We start from the raw sequence: 14787 nt of genomic DNA, 5'->3' as shown, positions 1-14787 counted from the left end.
GAGTAATTTATATAAGATCGAGATCAAATAAAATTTCGAGACAGAAGGCGATAGTTTCTTGTAAACTTAAACATAGCTTAATTAAAATGTTTTATAGTAAACTTAACTTAGAAAAATACTTTACAATATGAAGGTAATAATCTTTCAAAATTTTTGATTGGACTGATATCCATATGATCTACTAATTGTGACTCAATTATCTTTTTGCCGATCGTACTGTGTCGAGCCACGATCGAAGCTAATATTTCAAATATCAATCACAGCAACATATTCTACATATTTAATTTTAATAACTACTGCTTAAAATATAATTCAATTTACGGATATAAAACTTAAGTAAATCTATGTTTGAAGCAATCAGCTAATAGAAAAAGTAAAACAATACTTTTGTTGTTAAAAATATATATTATAAGAGTTTTGGATATCACCAATCATATTTTTGGAAATGTTTAGTTTTCTGAAATAAAATAAAATAAAATAAAATTAATTCTCGAGTGCATCGTTTGCTCAAACCGTTCCAATAAACTAAAAGGAAAAAAAAGAGAGAAAGAAAAATCAAAGGTAAATTTAAAGTAATTCTTTAAAAATAAAACGTCGCATGATAAATACCAGTAAAGGATTTCTTGCGACAAATTTTCCAAAAAAATATACATCAACCGGCAGAGGAAGAAAGGAAGCTTCTTTAGAGAGGCTACTATTTGCTCCGTCGACGTGCGAAGCGCCTTAAAAGATCCATCCCGACGCTTGAAGAGGGCAGCCGGAGAGGGAAGGGGGAAATCCGAAACCCTAACCCTAACCCTAACCCGAGAGAGAGAGAGAGAGAGAGAATGGACGCCATTAGGAAGCAGCTCGACGTGCTCATGGGGGCCAACCGCAACGGGGACGTGAGGGAGGTGAGCCACAAGTACTACGACCGTGACGTCTGCCGCCTCTTCTTGGCCGGCCTCTGCCCGCACGACCTCTTCCAGCTCACGGTGGCTCGTCTCGCCTTCTCAGAGGCCTACTCCCCTTGAAACGTATTTTGATAACTGGATTTACAATGTTGATAGATATTAGGGTTATGTTAGCTTCTGTTTGGTGCTGTTGGTGAGACATTAAAAATGAAATTCCCATGTTCTTGTATACTGTAAGTTGTCGGATGAATTTTGGGTGTCGATATCTGTTTTTTGTTTCCACTTTTTTCTTGGGTTTATGTGGTGTTTGGCTCTGGAGAAGTTTTGAGCTTTTGAACTATTTTTTTTATGTAATTTCATGTTTATGCCAGGCCATGTGTGTCCCAAACTTTTTTGCACCAGTAGCTTGGTTTTTAGGTTTCCTATTTGCTTGTGGTGTTATCATATTTCCAGTTGCATGTAATCTTACTGCTGTAAAATATACTCTGTTCTGGAAGGGAGATATATGTAGCTCATTAGTTCATTAAACTTTACTGTATAATTTTCTGGTTTTCTGAAATTCCATGTTTTGCATTCAGATCCCAAGACTTGTTCACAATAGCAGTGGGCTTCCATCTCATCTACTCTGTTTAACTTGGCCTGGGACTGCACTGCTCATAGTTATATCTGCAGTTAAATTCTTAGAATTTGAGACTATTTTTCTCTTTTCATGTGTACTCATACCATGTACCGATTTGCACCAGAAAATGGATATGGGTCCTTGTCCGAAGATTCACTCCTTGCAGCTGAGAAAGGAGTATCCTTTCTGCTTAAAGAATATGCATAACATTCTGGAGTAGTATATAATTGAGAATTTCCAGCAAACAAACAATTGTTGCAGCAGCATGACATATGCAGTTGATTATAAAAGCCTTTTTTATTATAAAGCATAATTTGATAGCACATATTTCGTTAGAGATGTAGGTTTTCTTGGATAATTTTTTTTGGTTTCCATGCACGCTTTAATGTGCCTATATTGAAGTTCAAACTTGTGCTTTTCTTGTTAATTCATGTTTTGCTAGCTGTTTATCATCTGCCAACCAATAATAACTAAGCATCATGCTGTAGAAATGATACTTGATAATTGTTTTGGAGATATTTATGTGTCCTATTTTGGTCTTTCAGCTATAGGTCTTATTGCAGATTATTTTTCTTCTTGTAATTTTATTTACAAAATTATTCACTATCAGGTATTTGCTCCCAGATATTTATATATCATTTCTGGTCAGTTATTTAAGAAATTCTAATTAGGCTTGATAAAAAAAAAAGTGTTTCTAGATTGGATTTTTAGGTTTCAGCATCTTAACACTTACCTTTGCTGGCCTCTTCCAATGACTATGTGTATGCGGAAAAGGAAATCTCAAGTTCCCTGATATGATTGGATGCTTTTTAGTTAGTTGGTAGGATGTAGTCATTTACTAGGCAGATAATACTGAAATATAAGGGCTTGTTGGATATGTTCATGTTTATGTACTGTAGTATCTTGGTGAATGACATTAATGCAATCTCAACCATGAATGGGAAAAAAAAATGCCCGTAGGACCATTTATGATGGTTGTTATTGGCAGAGTTGTGATATTAATTGATTGCTGATTTGTTTAGTCTAGTAGAATCACATCAAGGAGACGGATTCTGAAGTCTTCTAGACATTTGGAGTAGTTCTTGGAGTTTTGTTTGTTCTTTTACAAGTAGAATTGCATAGTATGCATTTTTTTGACCTGTATAAACATATAACACTACTGTACACATGCGCATACTACAGGGTGTACATGCATATTGTTGTTCTAAATACATGATGATACTATGTTCATGGGATGCTGGGACTGCTCCTAATTTAAAGCTTCAGTTAGTTGATTTTCTCTGCTGTTGCTACAAAGCACAGAAGTACATGTTTGTCGTCTTCCTAAACTCTTCATAGATATGAAGAGGCAAAAGTAAAAGGTGATCATAATTTTCATAGGGAACTTGAGGATATGATAGAAAGACTTATTGTTGAGTGTGAAAGGAAAATTCAAAGGGCTCTAAAGCGACTTGAGGATGAGGATGCTACTGCTGCTGTAGCAATATCCGTATCTAAGGTTACTCAGGTAGTTGCTTCATACTTATATCTTGTAATATTCAATCATTTAACAGCCTGCATAAGCCTATTTAATGGTTTCTGATTCTTCTGATTGAAGACACCTGAAGTCATGGAACTGTCGAAACAGATAAAGGAGAAACTAAAAGAAGCTGATGTTTTTGGTAATTTCTTCTTTGTAGAATTTGGGGAATTTGTGTTTTAAACTAACTTTGTACTGGAAATCAAAATGCTGTATTTGAAAACTACATTGATTATCATGCTTATTTAGTACAGTGAGAGAAGTTGTAGTAACCTATTCTCTATGTTTTCTATATGTTGGTTTTATTTTATTTGTGAAGTGTTTTTATGCACCATTTGAACAGGGATATTGGTTGTTATTGATGTTGAAATATTTTGTCAACATGAAGTTATGAAAAGACGACACTGACAATAGCTTCACATCTTTTTGTTTAATGGCAACTGTGTTAGAAGACAAAGGCCCAAGCTGTTAGAGGTTGAAAAACATGACAGGATGAGAGAAACTTGATTATAATGATTTGGATTGACTCATACCAGGTTGGGGTTCGCTGATCTGTCGATCTAATACCACCTCTAGGATGAAAGTTTTGGCAAAGGAGATTGCTGTTGCTAGAAGATCAAGTGTAAAACTGAAAGAGAACAACCTCTATTGCTTGTAAGCTAAAGTGATAACTGCAAGGCTTAAAAAGTAACAGAATAAAGATGCAATAAGAGACTAATAGGTTCATGAGAATGCATATTGTCTTTAGACAACACCTGGGTGCTCTCGACCGATTGCTTATCAATGTTGGTTTCGTTCTCCTCTTTCTCCCTCGTTGGAACCTCCTCCTGAGGTTTTGACAGCAGGAAACAGACATTGGGGACTTCTCACAGCTGGGCAGAGTTTGATGTAAAGCTTAAGCTGTTGGAACTCAAGGAAGAAGACTGCAGTTGGAGGGCAGAACCTTTTTTTGAACTCCTCTACTATTGGGTGCTTTGTTCAGTTTTGGAGCTAGTAGTTTTTTCAACAGTTTCAATTCTTTTATTCTACCTTATGTGCCCTGTACCTTGTCCACAGTGCATTTTATCATGTCTTAAATGTCTTACTGCTGTCTCTGTTCAAACAGTATAGTAACTGATAATTATTGTTTTCTGATTTAAAGTATAGTGATCGTGTCTTAAATTTTCAGATTTCGAAGGAAAAACTGATAGTAAAATGCGGGTTTTAGAATTGGTGGAAGACCTCAAAGGCCAAAGAGCTGACAAGCAGGTGCCATTCTGCATGGTCATTGTGTAGGAAATTCATGTGGTACTATTTAACATGGTTAACTATGGTGCTCCGGAGTTCTCCTTAGGTTGCACTAACTTTTTGTTTCCTGATGCAGTCGGTGCTTCTTCTCGATGCCTTCAACAAAGACAGGGCTTCTTTGCCATTGCCAAATCAGAATCCTTCTCAACCAGCATCCTTGCCTGTTGTCAATCCTCCAGATCGTCATACACAGGAAATGATCAATGAAAAACTTAAGAAAGCAGAGGATCTTGGTACATGACTCTCTTCTTTCGGGTGATAAATATTTATTTCTCAACATGTGGTTCTTATTCTTAAGTCTGCGGTATACAATGTCTAGTCTTCATATCTCCATTAGCTGCTTTCCATCTGCAGTTCTCTCCGAATGAAGAGGTTTTAGAGGGAATGCCATTGTGCTATTGCAAGTCATTTGGGTTTCAACATTGCTCTCTATTTTAGATTCCTCGTATCGTATTTTAATTTTATTTCAATTACTCTGATTTTCTGTGCATGTTGGTACACATTTAGCTCTTGGCATTTTGACCTGGAGAAAGTTTTGCATCTCTAGCGGTCATAATTCTGGTATTAAAATAGACAACTTTGAGAATTTGATTGACAACGTATCATCATTGTTTGGTTTGGTATCCTAACATTACCAGTCTCATCCAATTGTTTATACTTAGATGGGAAACCACTTTTATGGATGCATCTTTAGATCCTGGCTCCGTGTACCCATTTAAATTGGTTTCATGTTTTTAATGATGATAATTGTGGCTTTAACTCATATATCATAACTTCTCACCTACCATCTTAAGCAGCAAGTAAACAGTTTCAGAATCTTGTTATTGTCATCCATTTTTCCTTTCATGGAGATTGCAGCTTATGGCCTTATGGTATGGTCCATTTTCAACTTGCCTAACTAAATCTTAAAAATTATCTAGCAATTTCAGTTTTGCTCTACTAATTAAGAAAGTTTTCTTTCATACCTTACATTAGCAATAACAGGTTTGACTTGAAAAATGTGGTGGTAGCACTGTGATGATATGGCACCCTTTGCCACTGATTTGTGCCAGTGGCATTTGTGTAGGGCTCATTAACCCGTTTGTCCGTTTTAGTACTGATGATGGTAATGCGGTGCTGATAGGGTGCATCTTGGTAATGACATGGCACCATGTGTAGGTCCATAGATTTCTCAATGCTTTGGTGTAGGCATGGCATCAATGTGGGACCCATGTGCCCTTTTTCAACCATTAATTATACCAACACCATTTTGGTGTCATACGGGCACCATTGCATTAGTGAAATTAGTTTATTGTTCTACATGTATATCTTTAATATTACCATACCCTCTCTTGATATAAGTTACAGTTCAGTTAACAAAAACATCTCTGTCATAATCTCATTAGGTGAGTGATGGCAAACGCCTAATGTGTGGTGGAGCAAATTACGTGAAATGTGTTAAGTGTCACATGTAAGACACATGAGCAAGTCAAAAGTGGCACAAAACAGAGAGATACAAATGTTATTTTCTCTCTTTTTCTAAAAATATTTTTTCCTTTAAATCAACAGGTGAGAGGGGACTGATAGATGAAGCCCAGAAAGCTCTAGAAGAAGCAGAAACTCTGAAAAAGGTTTATTCCTCTTTTGTTTTTGACTTTGTTATGCATCATTTCATGGTAAGTTTGTTTTGTATTGTTTGCATGGTAAACTATATATATATATATATATATATATATATATATATATATATATATATATATATATATATATATATATATATATATATATATATAACATGAGACCTTGTTTCATTACAATTATGAAACATTTTTTCAGCTGGGTGCACGGCAAGAGCCAATCCTAGAATCATCAAAGTATAGTGTTGCTGACGTACGAATAGTAAGTTCAAAACTGGGAAGTTTGTTCTGTCTATATTGTAACATTATATTGTAACATGAGTTGCTCTTTGGATTTTGTTAAATTTAGTATTATTTTGGGTGTATGGATATTTTGTTGTTGTATTAAGCTATAAACAGGCCTTATCATATATATGATTGTTTGAAATTTAATGATCTTGGCTGTAGGGACCCATTCCAACATTTGTGTTTGTCTTTGACAATTAATATTGTAATCATATGAATTACACCTTATCCTAGAGAAATTTTTGTTAAGTATAAACAAGCACCAGTGTTTGTATTGTCTTTCTGTCCCTTTAACATTGTCATTGAAACCTGTTTTGGATAAGTAAATGTAAGTTGACTGTGGCCTGTAATATATATTGAAAGAGCTTGTTGGGTAGATTGTGTGATTCTTTTGTTTAATGATTATTAATGTAATGTTAGCCTTCTGAGATTGGGTTTTGAGCTAAAAGTTACCATATATTTCGAAACTTCATGAATGGGAAGTAGATCATAGACTTTTGAAGTTGGTAATTGAGGATCTAGAAATTGCAGGTTGGAGCTTGGATTCTCTTGTAGTGGAGCAACAAGAAATATGCTATGCGGTCCTATATTTTTGACTAAACAATATCGATTTAGTGCTGTTATGCCAACCTATTCAATTTGTATATATATATATAGTCTTGTCTGAATAAATTACCTTTCTTGTGTTAGGAAAGTTGCTTATGGTATTAGATAGCTCAAGAAACCTTCTATTGATGATGATAATAACAAGCATGATATTGCAATTATGTGGGTTTATGGTAGCCACCTTTTGCTTGTTATGGCATTTAGGTGGTGGAGATGCTATGCATCATGTTTTGGGTGACAACGCAGACTCTTAAGTGTAATTAGTAAATTTGTGTATTTACATAAGATTTAACAAAACTTTGTGATAGCCTTTAGCAACTAATGTAATCACTTGTAAAATTATGCTGCAGTAGGTGGATAACATGATTGTAGAAGTCTGTGCTTGTTATGATAGCATTACTAACCTGATGAATTGGATCAGCCCAGTGATTTCAATAGGCGCTCGGGCGCTCGCCTAGGCGCTTGGGCGAGGCGAGGCGAGGCCCGAGCGCCTCGCTTCACTTCCAGGTGGCACGCTTCAAAGAGGCACCGCCTGGGCGCTCACCCGAGCCCAGGCGCCGGGCGCTTCGGGCGAGCGCCTGGGTTAAAACCAGGCGACCGAACTAGCGTTTTAGGTCTGGTTCGGTCTCCGGTACTTTAGTTGGTTCAATCGAACCAACTAAAGCACCGATATCAGCTGCCGCTGCCCAACCCTAACCTTGCTCGCGTTCATGCTACCGCTGTTGCTGCTCGCTGCCGCTGTTGTCGCTCCTGCTCCCGCCGCTCCCGTTGCCGCTGCTCGCCGCTCCCGTTGCTGCTGCTCGCCGCTGCCACTGCTCGCTGCTCGCTGCCGCTGTTGCCGCTCGCCGCTGCCGCTACCGCTGTCATCGCTCGCCGCTCCCATTGCCGCTACCGCTGTCATCGCTCGTCGCTCCCGCTCCTGCTGTCGCTGTCGTCGCTTGCCGCTCCCGCTGCCGCTGCCGTTGCCACCGTCGCCGCTCTCGCTGCCGCTGCTCACTTTTATCGCTGTCGCTGCACCCTCGGTCTTTCCTTACACTCCTCTTCCTTCTCCTCTTTCAAAAGTATACTGTTAACAGTATACTAGTAACAGTAATGTATTTGTATTTATTAGATTAATAATATATTATTTCGATTTTAATACTGTTAAATAATTATATTATATATTTTAATATTTTTGCGTCTCGCTTCGCTCGGGCGAGTGCCTGGGCAAGCGCCTAGCGCCTCGGGTGTTTTTGGACCTTAGCGTCTAGCGCTTTTTAAATCACTAGATCAGCCATAAACGAGTGATAACCTGTTGTTGAGATGCATAGCCCCATAGAGAATTTTCTGCTGTAGTATGATATCTAGCAAGAAAACGAAGAAAAGTGATTGTATGTCTCCTTCCATTGAGAGGCTACTTCTCTCTGAGGGGAATATGCACCTCCAAGAACACGAGGGAGGGAGGGGAGAGGGAGATGGGGGGAAGAAAACGAAAGAATATACTATTGAAATATAATTTCAACCTAGTGCCAAGACATCACATCAACTAGTAATTGTGGACTCTTATACAATAAAGTCTCAAATAATTCTAAATACATAATCTTACTGATTAAAATCCTTTAATTTTCTTGATTGCTGCTGTTGTCATTTTGTAATTTTCCCTGGCTAACCATCTGCCAGGTCCTCAGCCAAAGTCCACTATGGATGAGAAGCCAAATAGAGAGGTGGCTGATTACTCTTAGTTTGGGGTAGGCTACTTTACCTGGCCAGGCAAAAGTATCACTCTCTTATTTAAAATGGCAGGCTAGATCCAAAACAGTGATGATCCCCTTATGTAAAGTTTATATGTGCTAGAAATGTTTTTTTTCCCCTCTTTTGAATGTGACACGGACCCTACACCGTAAACACTCTTAAAGTCATCATTGATCATATCAAAAGTACACGACCCATTTAAACTAGTTTAAGTCCACATAGTCCGCCAAGGGTTAACGATGGGAAAATACATAGTTTTTGTATATGATGAGGATCAAACCCAACCTCTTTTGAAGGGGAGAGATGCTCTACCATTCAAGAATTTGATCTTGGTCCACTGTGGATTTTGGTAATCTCTTGGATTAGTATGATATCCAAATATCAGATGGTATATCAACCTGTACAACTTGGTGTCACTGAATATAATAAAAAATAAAATGAGCGATATTTGTATCAGTATCGGACTATATTTTGATACCGGTACTTGGTTGGATTGGGAAATACCAGTCTGTACTGATGTTTACTGTTGGGATTTGAAACTTTGCCCCCATCTAATAGGCGGATTGGTACTAGAAGTGGCAAAATTTTTTACAACTGGCTGAACTGCTGTAGGTTGGACATCATCTCCTAATTAAAATGGGGCTATTATTTGACTTCTATATATATAAAATATAAGCTGCCCTCTTCAGGTACTGTCAATTCCCAGTCAAAATAGGCTTCAAAATTTTCTGATAAGACTAGCCTGGTCTCAAAGCCTATACAAGACTATGGTGTAGCTGGCTCCATGGTTGCTGATGTCAGCCCAAGACAGATGGTCTGAGCTTGCCAATTAGTCCAATAAGACTTTGCCACCATGTGGATAGATCCATAATTGAGTTGGTTAACTTGTACCACTGGATCCAATCTGAGGTCAAAGATGAAGATGAAGTAGTCATCATATCCGTTGTGTTGTTGCTCGGACCATTTAGTAGCTGGCGTGGCTCAACTTGGACTTCCAAAATATCCAATCAAATTGGTTTTGACTTGAAAAGGTTGAGTTTCAGGCTTATCTGACCTGGGTTGGGCAAAGGGCACAGTGTATCAAAGAGATGATGAGTTGTCTTATTCGAATTGAGGGAGATCGAGTAGTGGAAGATAGGAAGCAGTGAGAAAGAGGAAAGAGAGATGCTTAAGAGAGGTATAGGACCCACTGAATTTTGTTTAATCTCAATTGTAGATCATCCACCCCCTAACAAGACAGCAAACTTTATTATTGTATACATAAAAATGAGAGTCCTATTCTGATAAGGATTTTAAGAAAAATTAAACATCACTATGAGGTCTACCTAATCTAGATCTATCTAGTATAAACTAAACTCCTTCCCAAACTACAACTAGTCTAAAATTCATCACATCTTATGTTTTTAGAATTAACAATGATAATAGTTGATCTGGAAATTTGAAATAAAAGTCGTCATAGTACTATAGTTGTCAAATCAACTTGATTTTATTACTCAAAACCAAAATCCCAACCTAAACATACTATAAATCCAACTTTGTTGGCTATGTCATGCAAACACTTCTTTATCCTGGTTTGTGATGAGCTGTGAAGAGGAACTAACAATATCCATACACATATATTTGCTTGGTGGGTTCATGTGCAGAATATAATAATGAAACTCTCTTGGGCTAATGCATAGTTTCACTTGGAATTAGGCCAGATATCATGTGAGGTGTTGGAGTTTGCATTTAGTGAGTGTTACAGGAGAGAATTTCTTTTTTTTCTTATGCTGAGTGGGTGGGAACAGAGGTTGCATTTTTTTCAGATATCACAAAGAACAGCATTGTGTAAAAGGCCTGTTGATGGTATTATTGTTCCAGATATCACAAGTGGTTTTGTTCTGACCGTTTCATCCTTCCATTTTGGCTCCATGCCTCCACCAATCTTTATCCCTGATAAATGTTCAATTGGCAAAGATGCATTTTAGACCTAAAATTTATGAATTGTTGCTTTTATGACTCTTAGTTCAGGGTTAATTTCATTTAGTCACCTGTTTTACGGTATTATTGTTGGACGATCCAGCGCAATAATCTTTTAGCAGGTAATCCTGATTTAAGTCTATTGAATCTAAATATATGAATGATGATACAATCTGGTATTGTTTTGCAGACAGATCAGAAGTTGCGTGTATGTGATATATGTGGAGCATTCTTGAGCGTCTATGACAAGTAATTCTCTCTTTTTATCATATGTTATAAGAATGTCCCTTAGAATCGGGTGCATTTAGTCCTTGTTACAGACTTGCCTTCTGCATAGTTTTATGGGAACAATCTTTCTAGTTAAAAGAATGTAAGTTTTGCTTCCTATGTTTATCTGGATCTAAGGACACAACTGCCAACCAAGTTATTAAGAGCTATCAGTATTTGTGGTTTTCTAATGATTCAGCAATCTGTTCCTGTGGTGTCCAGTGATCGTCGCTTGGCTGATCATTTTGGAGGAAAACTTCACCTTGGCTATATGCTAATCCGTGAAAAACTAGCAGAACTCCAGGTAATCTTTGCAAATCATCTCGTACAATTTTTAAAATTTTCTTGTATTAATACTTTGCCCTCTTTTGGGTACATGATGCAGATGTACATTTGAATTTCTAACAGGGTTTTGTTACAGTTTTAGTTTTTACAGTCTGTGTGGATTGAGTTTGTATTCTTACTAGATTCCTTTGAAGTTCAAACTTTGAACATGTTGGTCAGGTGCTGGTATAATGTTTCGCATTCTCCAGTAAAGAGTTACGATTATTTTTGGCATCAGTGAGTTTTCTTCCCTCAATTGAAAAATCACCACCATGTAGTTATGTTGAGTTTCTGTCTTCACTTCTTTTACTTGGCTAGTACATTGTCATGTGGGAGGGTCCCTTTGAAGTAGTGGACATATATGGACTCAGAGAACTTCATTCCTGTCCCCCGTCACGACAACTGCAATCACTTAAGTCAAAGAAACTGTAAGCAGATAAACAGTATGTAGAGCATATTAAAATTGGCAGCATAGCATTGTGTTTTTTCATTTTGATGTAACTGCTCACTTATTCCTGACCTTGGTTCTTATTTGTGATTTTGGGTTGGAAACTAAGCAACATTGCAACAGTTGTTTGGTAAATTATGAGCAATTTTAACAATAACTGTTTATATGATTTGAATGTTCGTTTTTAAGCAACTAATTTGCCTAGTTAGCAAAGTTTTTGGAATTTACAATGTCATAATGTGATCATCTCATGCAAATGAATTCTGGAATAGTTATCCCTTAATGTTATATGTTCTTCCCCAGTGGAGTTTGTAGATCATTAATTCACTGCTTCTCATTCATATATTACATGACATGACATGGACATGGTATTTATTTGCATGCATTACTAATGATTTTATATATGAATACATGTTTTGTAAAAGTCATGATCATCATTCTTGTACTACATGTAAATTGTAAAGGATTAAAATCATTCACTAAGTACCTCGTATTCATATACCAAACATTAAGGAGATATTCACAGTAATAGTAAGATCCAAGCAAATAATCCATATTGATATAATTCCTGCAATAATAACATGTCATTAATAAATCTAGATGATGCATATGCTGGTGTTAGACTGGTGTCGGACATGAATGCTCCAAGCATTTGATGTGGTTGTGATGCATTATTTCTCATTTCTGATTGCATCCTGAATTTCTCGTCAATTGTGTCCAAGGTTATCTTAGATGATGGTGTTATTATGTGACTAGGAGAAATTAATTGTTTACTACTATGTTATCAATTATGTGCTGTAACCTTTGGTCATTCTACTATTCTTCCGAGAATTCTTAATTGTAGCTGAAAGTAAATATAAAGTGACACTCCCTGAAAGTGGTCAATGTCAAATTATTTAGTTTATGAATGCCATCCCAGAAGTCATTTTCATAGAAATGGTTAGATAAACTTCTATAACTTATTTGCACTTTGATGACTTTGGAACATGGAGAATTGAACTCTGTGGAGTGGACTATAACCATAGCTGTTTGTAGCCTGTGAATTATGTGATATGGCTACAGCTGCTTGTTTATTTTTAAGATTGGTGCATCTTCACAATCTATTTTGCCAGGAAGAGAGGAACAAAAAACGAAAAGTTGATCGATTTGAAGATGATAGGAGGTAGCATTCTCTTTGTTTGTGATGATTTGAAGAATCAAAGCATAGCCATCAATTAACAACAATATTTCACAATTTCCTGCTTCAGGGCAAAAGATCAAAGTAGGGATCGTGATAGGGCTGGAAGCAGGGATCAAGTTGTAGGTAAAGAGGTTCATGTTGATAATCGAATTAGAGGCAGAGAATTTGATCGACGAAATAAAGACCATGATCCACATTATGATAGAGATCTTAGAGACCAAAATAGAGATTCTGATCAATCCCGCAGACATGACTCAAGGAGCAGAAGGCCACGTTCTCGCTCAAGGGATCATGGTAGAGATTATGACCGTCATAGGTGAGTATTATACCTACATGTTCTTTTTTAAACTATTTTAGGTATTATTCCTTCTGTACTTTCAGCAACTGCTGCATCCAGTTACTAAAATTTTCTCTTTGTTCTTCATGGTGTGCATAACTGTGTTTGTCATGAGTTGTCTAGCTAAATACTGCAGGTATTAATTAGTGTTGGAAGAACATTTGCATAATGCATGTCTTATTTTTCAAAGAAAACATGATTAATATGAAAATTGATTTGAACTTTTTCTTATTAGTAGTGGTTAAGAGAGAGAATGGATAGATCTTTAGCTAGTTGTAATCAAAGCTTCAGTCAGCTCAGCAGATATCATGAAGTCTTTTGGTTACTCTTGCTTCTTTTCAAGTTCTGACCCATTCTTTTGTCTTCTGATTTTATTTTCTAAGACTGAGCGAAGCGAGTAATTGCATTCTGTGATCAGGATCTTTGGGAATGCATCTAGTGATATTTCTGATTCATCAGTCACAAGATATTGTCATCTTTGATAATAGTTTTTCAAGCTCTTGGAAGGAATATAATGTTTGTTTCTCATTACATTATCGTTGATAAAGTTTGGTTCTTTGCTGTAAAATTTGAACATAATTCGGTGTCCATATTGTAAGTGTTGTCTCTGGATTCCTGATTTATAACTGTTGATTGAGAATTATTTTTATACTAATGAAACATTAATTTATAGTTAATTAAAAAAAAAAACTCACCAACCTTTCTTTATCATATTCAACTCAGTTTTTTTTAATCTATTTGTATCTGCTCTTGTTGCATAACATTCCATTATCTCCAAATAGTGTTCTTTTTTTACAATGCTGCTAGCCCAATTTAACATGTGTTGGATCATTCTTGCTGCAGGCGTCATGGCAGGTGCTGATATATTTCCATCTGGATTACTCCGGGTATCTGTCATGGACCGAGAAGGTTATAATAAATGTATGTATCAACTTTGTTCTTGTGGTGATCTGTCGTGTGTGTTTTTTTCCGATGTCTGGAGCCACTGGTTGCAATATTTGGTGTCAGTGCTGCCTGACTAGGGCAGGCAATACTGGTGAAAATTCTTCTGGCTTTTGTGATACCTTGTTAGAACTGGCAAGAAAGGTCTTAGGGTGTGAATAGATTAGGAAATTGTGATCTTAAGAGTTCCCAGCTTGCTTATTCGTGGATTTTATTCTCTATCTGTCCCACACAGAAACAAAAACATCTGAACCTTTTCCAGGGATGCTTACTCGTCTTTTGTAACTTCACTTGGTATATTTGGTTCAAGAAAACACAAATCCCTATTCTGTACTTTGTTGCTGACATTAAAGTAACGCACAATCATGTGTGAATACTTCTTGACCTTTGCTTGCAGCAGCTTAAATTACTCGATTGCTTTGGAGGCGTTTGGAAGGAGGTTGTGAGTGGCTATCTGTGGAAGGGAATACATTGGTGATATGATACGAGAATGTCTCTAAGCGACACTGTAGAGAGAGAAATGGCGTCTCCAAGCTAAAGATCCTTTTCTATTCCTTTTCCACTTCATCATCTTAAAGAACTATATTCACTAGACTTAGCTTGGTTTGGTTTGAATCAATTTGTTTGATGATTTATCAATTCTAAATCGAATCAGAATTACAAAACTATAAATAGGATACCTGATATTATATTTATGTATGTTTATGTTTTTTAGTTTTATTCATACTTTGTATAATATGTAGAGGGTTTATAATATATTTGACAGCTTTAGTG

At 36.7% G+C, this 14787-nt stretch overlaps 1 protein-coding gene across 15 annotated transcripts; it reads left to right on the top strand.

Moving 5' to 3' along the window:
• Positions 1-633: 633 nt before the first annotated feature.
• On the top strand, positions 634-14787 carry LOC103995718 (uncharacterized). Of its 15 annotated transcripts, none has more exons than XR_010498866.1 (15): positions 634-974; positions 1472-1552; positions 1637-1689; positions 2851-3019; positions 3110-3173; positions 4200-4279; positions 4395-4551; positions 5867-5928; positions 6134-6196; positions 10706-10764; positions 11005-11086; positions 12667-12716; positions 12802-13050; positions 13915-13992; positions 14414-14787. XR_010498866.1 is itself a non-coding variant. In XM_065164497.1 (14 exons), exons 1-14 carry the CDS (start codon positions 828-830, stop codon positions 13931-13933), a joined length of 1254 nt encoding a protein of 417 aa, XP_065020569.1. In that variant the 5' UTR covers positions 634-827; the 3' UTR covers positions 13934-14232. The 15 variants fall into 15 exon arrangements, 5 of the variants coding, with proteins under 5 accessions (XP_065020569.1, XP_065020568.1, XP_009414662.2 ...); XR_010498865.1 differs by having other exon boundaries at positions 14411-14787; XR_010498870.1 differs by lacking the exons at positions 13915-13992; positions 14414-14787 and adding exons at positions 11287-11343; positions 11425-11534 and having other exon boundaries at positions 12802-12888.

This window comes from Musa acuminata, chromosome BXJ3-8 (assembly GCF_036884655.1).
Source record: "Musa acuminata AAA Group cultivar baxijiao chromosome BXJ3-8, Cavendish_Baxijiao_AAA, whole genome shotgun sequence".
Classification (NCBI taxonomy): domain Eukaryota; kingdom Viridiplantae; phylum Streptophyta; class Magnoliopsida; order Zingiberales; family Musaceae; genus Musa; species Musa acuminata.
This window is presented reverse-complemented; position numbering and strand designations above follow the sequence as displayed.